The sequence below is a fragment of the Peromyscus eremicus genome, chromosome 8b, assembly GCF_949786415.1.
Source record: "Peromyscus eremicus chromosome 8b, PerEre_H2_v1, whole genome shotgun sequence".
In the NCBI taxonomy this organism is placed as follows: domain Eukaryota; kingdom Metazoa; phylum Chordata; class Mammalia; order Rodentia; family Cricetidae; genus Peromyscus; species Peromyscus eremicus.
The window spans coordinates 49,134,671-49,154,260 of NC_081424.1; the positions used below are offsets into that span (position 1 = coordinate 49,134,671).

At 43.4% G+C, this 19,590-nt stretch overlaps 1 protein-coding gene across 2 annotated transcripts in view; it reads right to left on the reverse strand.

Annotated features, from left to right (window-relative positions):
• Syne1 (spectrin repeat containing nuclear envelope protein 1) overlaps positions 1–19,590 on the reverse strand; it is a 462,188-nt gene that overhangs the window by 50,692 nt on the left and 391,906 nt on the right. For both annotated transcript variants that reach the window (XM_059272792.1, XM_059272793.1), the window contains 4 exons: positions 16,993–17,118; positions 13,944–14,099; positions 6,230–6,388; positions 316–482 (listed from right to left, as the gene is read on the reverse strand). In XM_059272792.1, coding sequence (XP_059128775.1) covers positions 316–482; positions 6,230–6,388; positions 13,944–14,099; positions 16,993–17,118 — 608 coding nt within the window. The remainder of the gene's footprint in view (positions 1–315; positions 483–6,229; positions 6,389–13,943; positions 14,100–16,992; positions 17,119–19,590) is intronic.

Below are 19,590 nucleotides of genomic sequence, written 5' to 3' on the forward strand. Positions count from 1 at the left end.
TTAGCTTGGTGGTTCTCAACCCGTGGGTAGTGACCCCTTCGGCAAGCCTCCCTCTCCAAAAACATTTACATTTAACAGTAACTATTTACAGCCTGACAGTAGCAAAATTACACTTATAAAGTAGCAACAGAAATAATGTTATGGTTAGGGGGTCATCACAACACGGGGAACTGCAGTCAAGGGTCGCCGCAGCATTAGGAAGGTTGAGAGCCACTGCTTTGGTTGAGATGAATGAGGACGAACAGGCATTAGCATCCCCCCCCCCACACACACACACACACCCGCCAGTGTCCTAGTACACCTGGTGCCTTTTACCTGGCCGCAATGAGGTCCAGGAGATGCTGCCACCTGTCGTTCACTTTGCCGAGCTTGTACTGAATCTCGGAGGCTTTGCTCTCCTGGCTGGCTTTAGCGAGCCGTTCTCCCATTTGCTGGAGCTGGATTTTGTTCTCTTGGGCAACAGCAATTTCCTCTTGATAATCCTGCACAATAAAAGCAATCACGGAGGTCAGAAGGCACATTCTTAATGCCTTCATCTGGTGTCTCTGGAAACATGCTAATTACAGTTTCTACTATTTGGACAGTTTGGGTCCGAGGAACACCTTGTGAACATCAGTCTATGTGTGCAAGAATTAATAGTGCCTATGGCTCCTGATAAGGTGGCATCCAGACTCAATTATGACATGGAATTTCTGAAAGGAACTGTAAGGCACTTTCTGTTTACTTCAAAGGGCACTAGGTTGGTATGATGGCGTATGACTGGATTCCCAGTACTTGAGAAGTAGAGGCAGGAGAATCAGAGGTTGAAGATCTTCTTCAGGTACAGAGTGAGTTTGAGACCAGCCTGGGTTGCATGAGACCCTTTCTCAAAACAAAACAAAACAAACAAAACACCCACTAAATAAACATATAGATATATAAATGCATGTTGTGGCTTACTTAGGGAGAGGACGGCCTTAAGGGAGGGAGAATGTTAAAAGTGAAGGTGGTCTCAAAGTAGAGAGAGAAGACTGGGGGTGGGAAGGGTTAAGCAAGCAAGGGTGGCAGGATAGGGGAGGTGGGAGGCTAAGGAAAGGTTCAGCCCAAATGAAGAGGTTACGAAAAAGTCTTATGGAAACCCGCTACCTTATCGTAACCAAAATAAAAATATAATTACAACATTAAGTATTTCATGGGAGTTGGGCACAAAATCCCACCCTCAGTGGTGGAGCTACTGGCAGTCGTTAGCTGCTAGGAGAGGAGGGGATGGTTTTTGCGAAGAGTGTAGTCCTCGGTAAGCAGACCGTGCTCCAAAGGAAACCACACACCCAAGAATATTGGGGCAGCACAAGTTTGCCTTGACATGTTTAAAAAAAAAAAAAAAAGATGCAACGTTGGGAGGGTAGGGAATGGGAAGTAGACCTGGGAAGAGTTGGTGGATGGGGTGAATGTGACAAAAGCATGTTGTACCGCATCCTCAAAAGACTAGTGAAAATTTAAAAATGGCATTTGAATGTAGATACCCTGAATAGCTAGAGAAAGCTATTCCTGGCAGCTGTAGGTTATCAAATAAAAATCCCAGTCCTAGGGATGGGAAGCCTAGTGAGTTGTTAGTCAAAGATGTCCTTAAAATAAAGCAAGCTCTGGCCATCCCTCCTGGCTACCCCCACCAAGGACAGGGTGAGAGGACAGAGCTGTGGCTGAAGACAGCACACACCTTGGCTGCTAAAAGTGAGCTGAAAGCTCCTTCCCTACCAGCTAGCTTTCAAGATCTTGGAAGGTGCTATGCAGGTTTATGGGAAAGAAAAGGCATCACCCACTGTTAACTCGATGAACTGCAAGACCAGTCTGCCAGGAAGCATGTGTAATAGTGGCATTACTGCCATGGAGGTAACCAACTGTTTGTTCCCTGGCTGAATTTGAGGCCCACTCTGCAGGAGTCCATGTCAGATAACGTAAACATGGCCAACACCCAGAGCTGGGGAGATCATAGGTTGGGGGGGGTTGGCACGACTGAATGCTTTTACTTAGAAAAATTGTCATAGGGTCAAACTGCCTTCTAAGTATTTACTTTTATAAATATTTAGACAAATGGTATTCTTAGCCTTAATCATGGAAGCCTCCTTTTCAGCAAACAGGTAGACTCAGAGACGTGTTACTGGACAAGATGCTGAGACTAAGTAACTAATGAGTGCTCAGCCCCAAGTAAGACATTTACACTACCTTCTTTAAGGCCAAGGGAACATTATTCAAGAGGGGACACAAAGTTAAAGGAGAAGGCCTGAGAAATGCCATCTTCTAGGAAAGGAACAGCCATGACAACCACTGAAAACTTACAGTAGCTACCTTATACCTACACCAGAGCTACTTAAGAATGGATCTGTTAACAGCCAGGGATGGATAGAGGAAAGAAAGGCTCAGGGCCACCACTCCTCACTCCTGAACCACTGCCTTCAACTGTGCCCCTACTGATGGCCCACCAGGCTTCAGCGGAGAGTTCTAATCCAGTGCTGAAACAGATGGCCCTGGTTCAACAAATGGGTCACAAAACAAACTAAAAGTCATGTGTCTGGGAAAGAGAGTACAAGGGGTCAGTGAGTGTGTGTGTGTGTGCATGTGCGTGTGCGTGTGTGTGTGTGTGTGCGCGCGCACGTGTGTGTCTGTGTGTGTGTGTGCGCGCGCGTGTGTGTGTGCGTGTGTGTGTGTGCGCATGTGTGCGTGTGTGTGTGTGTGTGTGCGTGTGTGTGCGCATGTGTGTGTGTGCGTGCACATGTGTGTGTGTGTGCGTGTGTGTGTGCGCGTGTGTGTGTGTGTGTGCGCGTGCATGTGCACAGGTATGTATGTGCATTTGATAATGATGGGAGAGAGAAAAGAAAGAGGGGAGAAAATAATTGAGCATTATACACATGTATGAAACTGTGAAAGGAGAAAATCAATAAAAAGAATTTGTGGTTCCATGGAGTGGCTCAAAGGTAAATTGCTTCCGCAGCACTAGTGGGGACCTGAGTTTAAGCTCTAGCACTCCAAAAAGAAAACAAACCAAACACAATAGAAGAATATACATAGATGCAGAAGATGCAACTTGGAAGACTTCACATTGGGGAATCATATCTTACTGCTATAGTCACTAAAAAGATGACTTATGGTATACATAGAATTATTCAGCATATGAATAGCTGAAAACAGGCTTAAAAGACACATGCACACATAGGCATGTCTGTGACATTACACATATGTATCCATGAATGTGTACATGTGTGTTTATGCACATCACGTCACTTATGAAGACTTTATATATGTCAGTCATGTTATTTGTGCAGAATATTTTGAGTTCCTTTATTTTAGCAATATCTTCTGCAACACGACACATTAGTTTTCAAGATTAATAATTAACTTCAGCAAGTTAGTGAGTCTCACGCCTTCTTGGTTTATCCAGCCTCTATGCTAATCCCTCTTAAAAATCGGTTAAAGATAACAGACCCAGCCAGGCGGTGGTGGCGCACGCCATTTATCCCAGCACTCAGGAGGCAGAGGCAGGCGGATCTCTGTGAGTTCCAGGCCAGCCCGGTCTACAGAGTGAGATCCAGGACAGCCAGGGCTACACAGAGAAACCATGTCTGGGGGGTGGGGGGCGGGCAGGGGATAGGCCTTATATAATCTATTTGAAGAGGACACCAGAGACTAAACCAGAAGACAGATTTGGTTTCTGGGATCAACTTTGTCATGCCAATCAAAACACCTGCTACACAGCAGATAGTATCTTAGCAAAATAATAAAGGAGGAAAGATGCTCCTCAGGTAAAGCATAAACATGAGGCCCAGAATTTGGATCCCTAGAACCCACTGAGCAGGGGGGCTGCCTTGCCTGTAATCCCTGAGCACCGTGGGGGAAAAAAGGATCTCTGGAGCCAAGTGGATAGCGAGATGAGCCAAATCTGTGAGCTATGGGCTCAATTGAGATACCCTGCCTCAGTTTATAAGATGGAGAGCAGTTGAGAAAGATGCCTAGCTTTGACCTCTGGTCTCCATAAGCACATGCACATACGGGTGTGTCACACACATGCAAAAATGCATATACACACATGCATGCACACCACACAGACATGCACATGCAAAAAAAAAAAAACCCACCAAAATTAAATTTAAAAAAAGTGAAGATGGGTTTTATATGTATATTTTAACTCTTCCTCTAAAGTTAGGGTCCTCTCTAGGAATTTATCTGAGGATAGGGGACCCGAAAGAAAGAGGATGGCAGACGAAGCTATATTCTGGCTCAGAGTTGAGTGCCCTGGCACACTTAGGACTCCTCGCCCCTGTCCACCCACCTTTTCATGTTACTTCAACACAAAGGGATCCAGAAACCAAAACACGGAGTGCATTTAGGTATAGTTTTAACATTCCATCCCAAAATTAGGATGGTTTTATTGAGAAGCGTTGATGTCAAAAGAACCGCTCTGAACTTTAAAATGCACTCAGAGTAAAACCGTCCCCGAGGGTTGTCGTTTCCATTAAACTGCTTGTGTCGATGCCAATAGACAAGGATCATGGGCTTCCAGCAGATTGTCACGTGGTTTTTCCTACGCGGTCAAACATACTGAGCTCTTCCTGGTAATGCTTCACACTTACAAGAGAGACAAGCAAGGCTTTCGAGTTCCCCAACTTACTTTATCTACACACCAGTAGAATTAGTATTTCAAGGAGCTTTTCTTTTCTTTTCCGTCTTTACTTTTGTGCACTGGGAGTCAACCACGGGCTGCCTGCATGCTAAGGAAGCGCTTCACCGCTCAACTATGTTCTCCATACCGCTCTCCACTACCTCATTGGCTTTTGCTCTTCTTCGTTGAAACAGGGTCTTACTACATTGCCTGGGCTAGCCTTGCAATCGCTTTGTAGCCTAGGCAGACTTTGAACATGAGATATCGTTGCCTAGGCTCACAAGGAGCTGGGAGGACAGGCCCAGACCACCAGGCCCACCTACTCAAAGAATATTTCCAACAAACATTGTAGCAAATAATACAATAAAATCACTCCCATGAAAAACTGAAGTTTCAGTCATTTTAACATTTCAGCTATATTTTGTTCTAGAAAGTTTTTTTTAACTATTCCCAAAATGTACATTCTGAATTTTATCAAGAAAAGCAATAAGAATATAGACACACCGAATAAAGAATTACTCTTTAGCAGAATTTATTATGGTAACTAGTAGAATAGTCCTGCCTAATACAACATTTTGACACCTAGCAACCAGCAAAGCCCCACTGTTAGTAGATGCTACAATAAAGCCTGTATCATCTTGACCCAGGAATAAGGATTTTGACATCAAATAAACCAATTGGTTACTCAGAAATTTTTTTCATATTTATATAGAAAACTAATAAAGTCATCAATGTTATATGTTGGCTTTGGAGTTTACCTTTGCTCTGTATGTGTGTGCATTGAGAAAGAGAAATTTTCCCAATAACCATGTGTGTTGCTCTTCAGAATGAATAAAGCTGTAATCTCTGTGTTGAGCGAATATGAACTGCATGCTTATGGGAAGATAAGCTCTGCTACGGATGCAGTGCAGAGAGCAGAGAACGCCACAGACACTGTCCATGTTCCAGGCAGGTTTGCAGCCTGATGGGGCTTTTGCACCAGGCAGGTAACAAAAAGTAAACATGAAAAACACACCATATACGTGCTAATGACACACACAAATCAACATCCTGACATGAATATTTGCCCCAAAATGTAGAAACTTTACTGAAACCCACACAAACATTTAAAATTATAAGTCAATTCAGTGAGTCCTGCTTAGACACACACAAAAAAATGTCTTAGGTCCAATTAAACCCACAAAATAATTTCATAATGCATGGATAGCTTGTAACAATAGGAATCCAGAATTCCCAGGAATGTCTTCATTTCTACTGAGGGCCCATAGATCATATTTCCTAGAGGAAAATCAGTTTAATTTGCCCTTAGGATTTTCCCTTTTAATTCCTCTGTCGTGATGCCCATCTCTAAAAACCAACTCATAAGAAATAAAAAAGAGAGAAAAGTGGTGTGTGTAAATGATTCCTCCAGGGCAGAAAGCAGGAAGTTGATTTCCTCACCAAGCAAACGTACCCTGTAGATTTTGTATGTAAAGTGGGTCTTCCATAATGTGTGTTATGAAGTCATGGCTTAGTACATAGGGACAGGAAAGCACTGGGAAGAAGGGAGACTCCTGCCTGCTTCCCACTGCTCACCCCACCTCAGCCTCCGCTCACCTTCTTGAGTTTTTCTATCATCTCTTCAATGAGGATGTCTCCATTCTGGGAGACTTTGCCCTCCATCTGGGTCAGCCACTCACACAGCTCCTTGTTCTTCTCGCTGAAGACGGCCCATTCGTTCAGCCGTTCACTCACTTGCTGTCGTCTTAAGGAGACCTGGGAAGATTAAGATGGGATGGTTATGAGAAGGGTAACACCAAGAGAGCACCTCCTACCCCGAGGAGGGAATGGCGTGCTGAAATGGGCAGGACCTGGACATCCCAGGAGGCCACTGTCTCCTGAAATACAGAATTTGCCAAAAGAAATACAGAGAGGGAAAGGGGCTGGAGAAAAGGCTGAAATCAATGGCTGCTTTTGCAGAGAATTCAAGCTTACCTCCCAACACCCCAGGTTCACCGCCTAACACCCACGTGATGGCTCACAACCTTCTGAAACTCCAGCTCCATTTGATGTCCTCTTAGCAGTCAAAGCTACTTGCTGCTCTTGCAGAAGACCCAGGTTCAGCTCCCAGCACCCATGTGATGGCTCACAACCCCCTGTAACTCCAGTTTGGGAGGGGAGGGGAGGATCTGATGCCCTCTTCTGGCCTCCACAGGAACCAGGCACACACCTGGCATATTTATATCCATGCAAGCAAAACATTCATACATGTAAAATACAAATAAATAATTTTTTAATAGAGGGACAGAAGGACAGAATGGAATGGAGAGGAAACATCAGTTGGGTCTCCTGTATCTGGAGTGTGTGCTGAGGAGAAAGCCGCCAGAAGCAGAAAATGACTCCTGGCATTCAGCTCTACCCCTAGCAAGCCCCTTCACTTCTGCATTTTTAGCGTTTTTCTTTTCTTTTTCTTTCTTTTTCTTCTTTTTTTTTTGTATAATTTTGGTTTTCATTGTATAGACATAGGTTTTAGCTCTTAACCTTTAAAACATAAATAATCAACATTTCACATTAAACTTGTACAGAACACAGAATGTTTAAAAAGATGTGGAAGAGCATGCAAGCTGAGTATCCTTTATCTGGAATTATCAGAACCAACAAGGCAGGTTTTTTGTTTGTTTGTTTGTTTTTGTTTTAGCTTCATTGATATATAATTCACATAATACAATCTCTTTACAGTATACAGCTGAATGTATTTTTGTATATTCAGAGGTGTACAATTATGACCATGATCAACTTTAGAATATTTTCATGCCCCATCCCAAATAACAGTGCCTGTCAGCAGCGTGGTGGTTAGTTTTGACTGTCAACTTGATGAGTTATAGAATCATCTAGAAGGCACATCCTGGGACCTGTCTGTGATTGGATGAAGAGGAAAGACCCACCCTTAAAGTAGGTGGCATTTGCCAGCCCAGACATAAAGAGGTCTCAGAAAAATGGAGCATATACCTGTGTGCCTTTGACTCTGCTTCCTGAGCGAGTGTGGCGACCCCTGTTCCTGCTCCCTTCTCTGACGTCATACTCTAGGTGCTTCAACTCTGCAATGTGGACTGAAAACCAGTGACTCTCTTGGGAACCTCCAGGCCTTCAGCACTGAGTTGGGACTGCCCAGGCATGCAGCATCATGTATCAGGCTAGCTTTAGCTCCCCCACCGCCCGAGTCTATATAGCATGCAGACAGGCATCAGACGACCCAACCCCAATGGTATAAGCAATATACTATATCACCTTTTGTAACACACATATGTGGGGACACACACACACACACACACACACACACACACACACACACACACTCTGTTGGCTTTGTCCCTGCAGAGAACCTTGCCTAATATGAGCAGTCATTCACTTCTCTCTGAACACATCTCCCAGCTCAAATCTACTCTCCATCTCTATGTGTTTGCCTATTCCCAACATTCCATGTAAGTTGGAATCACAGTTTGTGTTTTCTGGTGGCCTTCTTTCACTTAGCATAGTTTAAAGGTTCATTCATGTCAAAGGATATATCCATGGTTCATTCTTTCTAACTGTTGGCAACAGTTCACTATATAGACGCAGTATATTTTACTTGTCCATTCATCTGACTGTGGACATTTTGGTTGATTCTAATCCTGATTTACTCCGAATGCTGCTGCCACACATGCTCATGCATAAGTGTCTACACAGACACAGATATTCATTTCTTTAGGTATATCCTTAATATGATTGCTGGATGATACAGCCACATCAACAATTTTTTGTTCAAAGTGGCTGCTGAGTTTTACATTCACAACACAGTCATTCTTTGTCCTTTTGACTAGAGCTGCATTAGAGGTAAGAAGTACTTGACTACTCTGATTTTCATTCATCTTTCCCTAATGGATAATGGTACTGATGACCTTTCTTGGTCATGTGTATATCTTCTTTACAGAAAAGTTAAACAATTCATATGCCCATTTAAGAAACTGGGCAGTCTACTTTTGAGTTTTCAGAGTTCCTTGACTGCTGCTGACACAATGGTTTGTTTCTCAGAGTCTAGAACGATTCGTTCTAGAATTCTAAAATTCTGTGCCTTCATAATGCTCATGATTTTGCAGTGCTGTTTAAGTTATCTAGGAGTGTTTCTAGCTGAGTGTCACCACCTATCAGTAAAATGAAGTACGATTAGTGTGGTAGCAGAAAGCTGGAGGATGGTCCACCGAGGCCCATGACATGTTAACCAGTCACTGATTCTGCTGAGTGAAATGCAAACCCATCAATTTCAGTGGTTTGGATTTGGGAGTATATAACTCAATATTTTATTATGAAAAGTTTCAAATAAGTTTAAGTGGAAATGCTGTACGTTAAGCATCCAAGGTACATGTTCTACTTGCCACTAAAATTGCTGACATTTTCCTTTTTAATATTCCTTTAACTATTAGCCTATTTACTAACAGCATATTGTGTTGCTGTTGCTTTGAGACAGGACCTCAGTATGGATCTCAGGCTTAGTCTCACATCAAACTCACAATATGTTAGCAGTCAGGCTGGTCTGGAAGACGATCCCTCTGCCTCAGCCTCCTGAATGCTGGAGTTAACAGCTATTGACTACCAGACCTTGCCTGAACCCTTCATTCATTTTTTTTATTTTTGTGTGTTTTAGTTTTTTGATATAATGCCTCCCTGTGTAGCCCTGGCTGTCATGGTACTTGCTACATAGATCAGGCTGGCCACAAATGTAAGGTGGGGATCCTTATGTTTCTGCTTCCTGAGTGGTGAGATTATAGGCATGAACCACTGCATTTAGTATCCTATTTTTAAATGTATTCTAAATTAACCTCTTTTTAAATAGGGAAATAAAAACACTTCAAAGGTACCCTATGCTTCTTGATTACCAATGCTGCCTCTGATTGGCTCTCTCAGTGATTAGGTAGGATAGTACTCAAGGTTCCATAGAGTCCCATTTGTCTATGATCTTATACCCGAGATAAGCTGGGAAGCAGGTCACAAGCCTGGGATACTTTTCACAAGACCAACCTCAGGAACATGAGGTTCCTGGAGAGGAGACCACACAACCTACCACAGCTTTTGAAAAATTTCCATTAGAAATTCCCTCTTCTGAGTTAATTGTGCCCATTTAAATAAAATATTTCTCCAGGTTGGGGATCACTACCAAGTCGACCAGTGTTACCTCATCAATGTAACTCAGTTTGCCATTTAATTTTCTTTGAGGTGGAAAAATACAGAGGAGACAAGTAGCAATGAACTCATTTGGGGTGGGGATTTATAGGGAATATGAGTCAAAAGGTCCTGTAGACAAATCTCATCTACTCCTAGCTCTACCCAGACGCTGTTCTATGGTACGGTCAGTCAGCACAGAAGAATCTGCTGTTCTAAAACACTAAGACTGTGACTTCTCCACCTGTCATTCACATGACATCAGAAACGGGAAGCAGGAGGTGGGGTGTGGGGGTGGGGCTGTGGCTAAAACCTGGGTTCAGTTGACAAGAAACTTTCAGGATTGGTGACTCTTCCCTAAGGACAAGAAGCTTCCTCTTTAAGAGTTGAGATGTATTTGTCCCATTCTTGAGTTTCCTCCACATGTTGGCCATGATCCAAAAATGGATGCCAGGGCTCCCCTTCACCAACACCTGCAGAGGGGGTGATTATAGAAGGATATCACCTATTTCTCTGAGGAGTAGGTGTACCCTATCCCAGGGTGAGTTGGACAATTCAGGTACCAGCTTTGGGCCAGTGAAAGGCAGGATCAGAAAAGCTGGCGTCTTTGGTACAGGCTGTGATGTACATTAGGGTTACACATCCAGAAGCAGCTGAAACTCAAGGCCAGTGTCCACTACGCTGCTGAGGAGACCAGAGTGAGTCACTCCTCTTCTATAAGCCTTCCTCTTTTCCTTTTTTTGTTTTTGGTTTTTCGAGACAGGGTTTCTCTGTGCAGCTTTGCGCCTTTTCCTGGGACTCACTTGGTAGCCCAGGCTGGCCTCGAACTCACAGAGATCCGCCTGGCTCTGCCTCCCGAGCGCTGGGATTAAAGGTGTGCGCCACCACCGCCCGGCCCTCTTTTCACTTGTAAACTGGCATTCCATTTTCTCCAAACACAAGCATTTAGTGTTTGCAATAGAGAGTCATCGTCAGTGTGTCAGGCACTGTACTATGCTCCAGGATGTGGTGTGCGGACAGGAAGGCACAAGGAAGCAGACAGCTTAGAAAAGGCCGGCATACAACACGGGTTTGACAACTCCCCATCTTAGCCTGATCTTTTCTCTCCTTAGCATTCCTGTGTTCAGCGTCTCCAGGGACCAGCCAAATACACGTCCTTCGTGTTTGTCTCACAACATGAAAGCATTGCTTTCGTGTGTTTACTGTGGAGCTACGACTGGAAAAAAAAAAAAACCTAAATATGTGGGCTGCAAGCACTGGGTGTAAGCCAGGGCCCAAATCTTTTTGCAAAGATGTAAATTCGTAAGAAGGGTGGCATTCGATGCTGTTTATACACTGAATATTTAGGCTATATTTAATGAACCGTTTCTTTCCTTGGATATAGTCGAAACCCTGAATTTATCAGCTCAGCACACATTTGCATTTTCTGAAGGGTAGAACCACAGTGTGTTGCCTCCAGAGTGAGACAGCTGAACAGGAAGTACAGTTTTTTTCTAACAGTAAATATTTTTATCATGACATTGTGGGTATAAACACACACACACACACACACACACACACACACACACAGCGATTCTAGTGGTGTGGTGTTAGATGTTTACATTACAGCTAGATTCACACATGGTTCTACAAAGAAACAGAGGAAGAAAAGTGATATATAATCCGCAACTGGGCCCAGCTAGGACAGATCCCTTGGGGTGGCTGAAAACCTCATCCCGTCTGTGTTTGCTCTGAAGCGCCACAGCATCTACTTACGGCTGCCTTCCTCATCCTCACTCATCTGGACGTCCAGTTACGCCTCACCTCTCCTCAGCTGCTTCTACGCGAGCAGGGCAGGTTCTCCCCTCCTTTAGCAGACATAACGTCACCTATGTCAGCTGAGTTTGTCAACTTTTACGAGGAGCCGGGCACAGGCTTGTTTCCTGTTGTGGTTTCATATTTGACCCATGTTCACCGGAAACAACAGCCTCAAGAGCCAGTAGCTCCTCTGTGTCCCTCCTCGAGAATTGTGATGTCTTGGCACCTGGCCAGACCCAAGGCTACATTCTCACTGGTTTAAATACATGTAGATCAGACTGGGACGGGTACAGGATAATTATGTCTCATTCTCATACTTTAAGACTCTGGCAGCGGAAGTTTCTAGAAGCACCGGATGTTCTATTGGCTTCCTCTCTCTCACGTTCCAGTCTACTCACCACAGGTGCTCAGGATTAATGTCTTCTCAGCGTGTCACGTGGCCAAACGCCACTTCCAAGCTGTATTGTCAGGCAGATTTATCTAAGTTTAGTGGGCAATTTTAGAACATATGAATGTCTGGCTTAAGAATTAGCAATAATGATACTTCCATGGCACTGTTCCACAATTTTCCCCCAATTAGAAACTATAGTATGATCATAGTTTTCTTCATCTCCCAAATATTAAAATTCTGTCACTATTTTATCCTCAGAGAAACAAAGCTATCAGGACATGCATGTAGTTCATGGCCTTCATTATTAGCCATATGCAGAGAACACTTAGCCGCTGTGGGCACTGGCTGTCCAGAGAAAAGGCCTGTGCATCTAAGGGCCTCCAAGTCTTGGGATCAGATGACAGACATTTATAAAAAAATACGTGTTCCATGGTGGCATGGAACAAGGAGGAAATGGGAATTCACAGGACTATGAAAATACTAAGGGTAGAAAATTTCCAAAAAGGACTTCACAGGGTTGTAAGATAGGAGAGAAAACAGGTGAGCAAGCCGGAAGAAAAGTAGTCAGCCTAGGCATGACCAAGGCCTCCAAGAAGGGATGTTGTGAAGGTTTAGCAGGGAACAAGGAGGTGAATTCTGAAGAGAAAGTAGTTGTAGCCTTCTCTCAAAATTAAGAAAATGATAAATAGGGGGCTGGAGAGACTGGGCCCTGCCATGGGCCCAGTCCTTCACCTTCTAAGACCCACACCTCTCCAGCCCCCACTATGCTTTAACCTCGTTAATGATGTATGTGTTCCCTGTACAACAATCTCTCCTCCGCTTCCCACCTCAGCACTTAAGATTTACCCATTTCAAGGAACGTTTTCTCTGCATTCACCAATGCCCGCTACCCTGAGCTAGCCAGCACCTTTATGCATTGTTTTCATCTGTTCATTATAGACTTTTCTTCATAACTGTATAGGACTTTCTCGGCTGACTTTAGTTCCAGTGCCATTAGAAACTTGATGGAAAGAATTTCTATTTACGGCCTGTGTTCACACTAATTGCAATGACCAATCCACTGAACAAATGTGTACGAGAGCCTGCAGCACGGCCGAAATGATGCTCAAGGCATGTTATAGCCAGCAGTGTGGCAGGGATTCTACTCAGGGGGTGTTATAACCTGCAGTGTGGCAAGCATGGTACTCAGGGTGTGTTACAGCCAGCAGTGTGGCAGGCACAGTGCGTGGGTGTTTAAGAGCCAATAGTGTGGCAGGCACGGTACTCAGGGTGTCTTACAGCTGGCAGTGAGGCAGACGTGGTCCTCTGGGCACAGCACTAAAGAACAAGGCCCCGAGACTTCTGCCAATTACAGCCACGGACTCTTAGGTGGCCAGCAGGCTTCACTGTGAACCTTTACCCTATGTTCCCTTTTTGCCCGGGATGCTCTCCTGCTGCCTTTGCATCGATCTTTCCCTCCCTTTCAGAGCCTAAGTTAGAATCTTCTTTAGCAACTTGCACACACAGGAGGGCGTTTAGTAAATAAGGTCAGCCTAACAATGCCATGCACCCATGAATTCATAAGAAAAAACTATGACTGTTCCAACAAATAAAACTATCTCTAGAATATTGTTAATATTAAAACTAAAACGATGTGATTCTTCCATGTTTAAAATTCAGAACATACCACCAGTATTGACCCAGCTGAAAAGTCATACCTAGAAAGCACAACAGTTTGGGCCAGGAAAGGAAAGAGCAAGAAATACCTCAGTATAGATGAATCCAAAGCATAATATGATGATATAGTTGTCCTTATTCTGAAATATTCTGGCAATGATCACAGGTTTCTCTGTCTATACAGTGAGTCACAGGGTGAGTCCAGACATGGATCAAGCCTGTCTGGTGTCATGGATTGCCTCCCACCTTCCCATCCTGAGGAGCTACTTCCTCCTTCCGACCACATCTTACCTGGTGACATAGCTCCTCCCACTGCCTTTGCAGAAGCTCCACGCGTTCGTTCAGAATGGAGATGTCCTCGGCACTGATGTACACGGCCAGGGCATCCCTCAGGAGCATGAGTTCCGCCAGGTCATCTGTCCACCTTCCAACGGCGTTTTCCAATTCCTACATGGGAACAAACATCCATGAACCCCCACGATGGCTTTAACCCTTTGGAGGGGCTCTGGTGGCCCTTTTTAGTACAATTCCCTTTCTACAAACTCTTTCTGAATGCCAAACTCGAGCTCTGTTTTCTTCGCATCCTACCTAACTGGAAAACCTGCCAGTGCTTCTGAGAAAACACCAAGGTTCCCCGCAAAACCTTCCTCCCATCTATTCACCACCACACTGATCTTTTCAGGATGGTGTTTGTTTTCTCAAAATCCAAGATTTTTCAGTGTCATGGCCGCCTTTATTCTTAATTTATAACATCCTACAACCCTGAGACCTTGAACACATAAACTGATTTCAGAACCCCTTAACCATCCATTAGTTTGTCTGGTTCCTGATCACACAAATACAATATTTAAAAAGGGAAATTTCCTAGGTTGTACATCATTGGTAAATGCTCGGTTGACACATTCTGTGATAAATGCTGATCACGAAATATCAAGCTTTGTTACAGTTTCTCCTCCACTTAAAGTAATTCACTAGGTACACATTCTGTAGGACCAGAGATTTATTGAAGCTATTGATTATGGACTTGTCCTTTGGGGGCATTATTTGGAGAAAAAAAAATCCCTGTAGCCATATTCCAATGAGCCGATGTGGGTTTCTGCCACGCTTTGACAGGTGACCAGTTTCGTAATTTGTGTCACTGTCGCTCTCTGCCAGCTGTTGTTTTTAGATTCCAGCTCATTTAGTGTATGAATGGAGAATTTCATACAGTCTATTCTCTGTCTTTCCCATCTCTTTACACCAGAGACAAGTTTCTAAAGGAAAAAGTAATTAACAGTACTATCTAGGACTAACTTTCCAGGCAATTTAAGCAAACAAGGATTTAGCCTGAAATTTTCAAGTAATTGCTTTGTTTTGCTGCCGAGGGTGATTTGGGGAACAGCATAATGGAGCTGTGTGGTAACATGTCCTCCTAATCTCCAAACTCAAAAGCAGGACACTTGTCCAAGTATTTTACTGGCCAAAAGACCAGACTTTCCAGGTGAATAAATATACAGCATTCTGTCTATACCTTTAGCCAGATTAAATTGTTATACCAGTATAAGGACCGTATTCTTTAATATCAATCCTGCTCCTCCCTGCAACTCAAGCATCAGTTTATGAATTTAAAAAGAGAGAGTTAACTGTGGTGATATTTACCTACACTCCCAGCACTAACTCCAGAGGCTGAGGTACAGGAACTCTGTGAGTTTGAGGACAGCCTGGGTTCCACAGTAAAATCCCATCTAAAACCAAACTAAACCCAAAGAACACACACACACACACACACACACACACACACACACACACACACAGACCACTACCATGCAAACCCAAGCCCACTGGTTCAGACTCTACCCAGTAGTTCAGGCAGTGTGGCTGAAATACAGTCTTGAAATACAGATAAATCTGTCAATTACTAATGTGAAACATTAATGTTGTTCTAGACTCTTCCATTTTCTCATCTAGCATAAGAAAAACAACAATGTCCCCATGAACATGTGTCACGCCAAATGAGAGACCACTGGCATACAGGAGGAGTCTGGTATTAGATCATGCCCATTCCTGCTTATCAGAAATTTTCTTTATTAGATTAACCTCAGAGGTTTTTATTTATTTGTTTGTTTTGTTTTTTTGAGACAAAGTTTCTCTGTGTAGCTTTGGAGCCTGTCCTGGAACTCACTCTGTAGCCCAGGCTGGCCTCGAACTCACAAAGATCTGCCTGCCTCTGCCTCTGAGTGCTGGGATTAAAGGAGAGCACTACCACTACCCAGGTAACTACACAGGTTTAAAATAAACTCATTTTAATGTTCATAGCCTTCACATCCTTTTCTTTTGAGGCAAGGGCTCATTATGTATCCCAGTCTGGCCTTGAACTCAGAGTCCTCTTGCCTTAGCCTCTTGAATGCACCACATCAGTTAACCTTCACATGCACCTTAGTGTAACATAGCAATATATTTCATTCATCACCTTTGGTATAATGTGTATCACTTTTTAATTTTCCTAATGCTGCCTTTCTCAAATTTCAGTGAATATATTTTTACAACTTTTTAACTAGGAGTATCATACAGCAATGATGTAAAAATGGTTGTGGAAACACCAGAAATGGTTAAGTTGAAAGGAAGCATTTATGAAGTTACTTTTGATATGATTAGTATATTACTCAGCCAAAAAGTGCTGGCCAGGCACTCTGCTTGGTTACACAGGTGTGCAGAGAATAAATCTTACAGCCACTAAATCATGATGGTCTTAGTGACCTCATAATCTAGGGAGTGGTCTATGTTACTCCTGATTGTGTCCAAGTACAATTAGAGGTAATGATCATAATTGCGATTAAAGGTGGCAATCACAGTCTGTAGTGGTTGAAGCTCTGAGCGATTTAAGGATTGGGTCACTCCTTGCTTTGATAGAGATCAGCTATTTTTTTTCCTGATTTCTGTACAGAGGGGTCTGCCAGGTAGGGTGTGCTCCTCTGCTCCGGTCTGTAGATTTTCCAAGATGCCAATCCTGTCCTTCTTTTCTTAGACTAGACTGTTTTGTTAGAATGACTCTCCAGTGTGGATGTTCCAGAAAGATATTTACTGCTCTTGACTCAGCTTTTAAATATCTTTTATGTTGGGTCTTAAATTTTTCATTTGCTTCCTCTGGGTAATCCATAAACTGGTCCATAACTTCAACCAACTATTGCAAATCAACAAAGGAGGTCTCTTTGCATTGCTGACTCCCCTAATGGGCTCTCCAAGGACTTTATATGCTCACATAGACAGGCCCCGGCGTCTCCCTGAGATGTGATCTCACAGGCACTATTCCAGCAGAAGTATGTGGCTAGGTGACAGGGACAGTCTCCATCCAGTCTCGTACCTTGCACCGCATCTGCTCAGTGTGGAGTTCGTCGTGGTGGTCTGGTAGAGGCTGGGACAACTTCTTTTTGAAAGTTCGTAGCTTCTCCAGTGAATCAGCTATCCCTTTCTCACATTTTTCCCAGTCCTATAATTGGAGGAGAAAGAAATTGTATACATTTTTTGGTGAGAAATTACAAAAAATATAAATGAAAATAAAGAAAATAAACACTCTTTTTAATGGCCAGGGATATAAATACACTGATGAATTGTGGGAAGGCATGTTCATACTCAATATCATTTCGGACACCATGCCTTTGTCATCATAAGAGCTGAGTTCAGTCAGGCGGTGGTGACACAAGCCTTTAATCCCAGCACTCGGGAGGCAGAGGCAGGCAGATCTCTGTGAGTTTGAGGCCAGCCTGGGCTACAGAGTGAGTTCCAGGAAAGGTGCAATGTTATACAGAGAAACCCTGTCTCAAAAAGGGGGGGGGGGGCGTTGGAGAGATGGCTCAGCCGTTAAGAGCACTGGCTTCTCTTCCAAAGGACCCTGGTTCAATTCCCAGCACCCACACGGCAGCTCACAACTGTGTGCAACTCTAGTTCCAGGGATTCTGACACCTCACACAGACATACATGCAGGCTAAACACTAATACACATAAAATGAAAATAAAAGAAAAAAAAAGAGCTGAGTTCAACTTGACTCTGTTACTTTTAGCTGTTTGGCTCTAATAAACAGATAATAATACGTTATGCCTTAGTTTTCCCTGTGAAAATGGAAATAAAGTCTACAACTGTTGAGGGATTAAAGTTAGCAATTGCTATCAAGGCACCAACCACAATGACCAAAGAATTATGGGTATCTAAATTGAAATCTATGCACAGAGTCCAGAGATCATCTCAGTTTTCTGTCTCTCTCCTAATTCACACACAACTGTTCCTAGTATCCATACTCTCCCAAATGTACCATGAGGGTGGGAAAAAAAAGGATATAGAATCTCCTCAGAATGCAAATGAGCATAAGGTAAGAGAAAGACAGAATAAAAAAATGATATAGCCTTAACTCTGATTCACTCCAGACGTAACTATGGGCCGCTCACACTTGAGTGCCTGCAGAAATGCAAGCATGGAACCACCTCGGGCATCACAAACATGGTGTCTGACTGGTTTTTACCTTGCTCCTGCTTAAAAGTGTCTGGGAAGATTAAGTGCAAGCGCAGAAACAGCCACTCAGTGAAAACTGGAAGAGTTTTCATTTAGGACACATGTGACTCATGACACATGCTCTGATAATACCACGGGCTGCATGGTAGAGTGTGGCAGCCCAGAGCACACTGGCTCTCTGAGTGCAGACAAGGAAAAATATGTGCTGGTAGGTTGGAAGTTTCAATTTTCCTGCTACATACCTCAACGACTACCTGAAGTTTTCAATAGCACATGGATTTGTTGTCTAACTTTTAAAATGCTTTTCTTTAAAGGAAAGTGAGAGTAACGACCCTGAATGTCGGTTTTTATAGTGCCCTATTTGTACGTTATCTTGCCTCTGGTACCTCTTTTTAACTGAATGCATGTCAAATTGCATTGAGTTAAATACATACCCTGTTTTGCCCAATTCTCCCATTTTGGTGATATCGGTCATTCCTAGTCACAGTGCTCCCAGTGCCCTCCCCAGACCAGCTGCCCAGTGGTCATTATACAATGGATCGCTGAATTCCAGAGACGATTGGTTTAACAGCTAGTATGACCGAGAGCCAAACATGGTACCAAAGCCTGGCTCCTTCCCTTCCCATTCTCTCCCTTTGTCCCCTGTCTTCTCTTGCCTCAGGTCCTCCTACTTTTCATCCTAATATGTTCCTGTTAGCCATCCACAGGCAACAGTACTCCAGACATCTTTAGCGAAAGACGCAAGTTTGAACTTAGTGTCTTTGCTTCCTGAGAGTTCGAATCCAGGTCCTCGTTTCTCTTTAAACTTCCCCGATGGAATTTCACAGAAGCATAATGACATCGCCTTTCCCTAATTGGCACCAACAAAGGCTTTGCAAACCAAAACTATGGATGTTTTGGTCTATGAGGCCCAACTTTGTTTTAACTCCCCTGTTTTACAATATTTGGTGTGCCATTTTGCTGGCCAATAATCAGTACTGTAGAAATGATTTGTAAGCAAAAAAATTCTCCTCTGCATAGACTTAATGTTTGCAATTAAATCAGCACACACCCTAGAGCTGTGCATGCACAGTCAGCGGCTGTTCACGGAGCTACACTGAGATGGTCAGCTCCTTAGGACAAAATCAACATTAGATAAGGAGGTAACACCATACGACTTTGGGCATACATCCTCAGAGCATTAGGCTAACAGCTAAAGACAGAATTTTTATAGCATTGGTGTAAAGATACATGAAAATAAGTCTGGGTAAAAATGAAATTTCTAACCGCTAAAGACTTCCTTGGGCAAACGGAATGTAATGCATGATTCAAAATTAAAAAAAATTCTGACAAAAGAATAGAGATTCCCTTCTTCAAAGATGAATTGGATGGTGAAGCCAACCACTGTGCCCCTTTTCCACACGAATGATAAGGAATTAAGTTCCTGTCCTGTTCTGCACACTATCCATCAGAGTG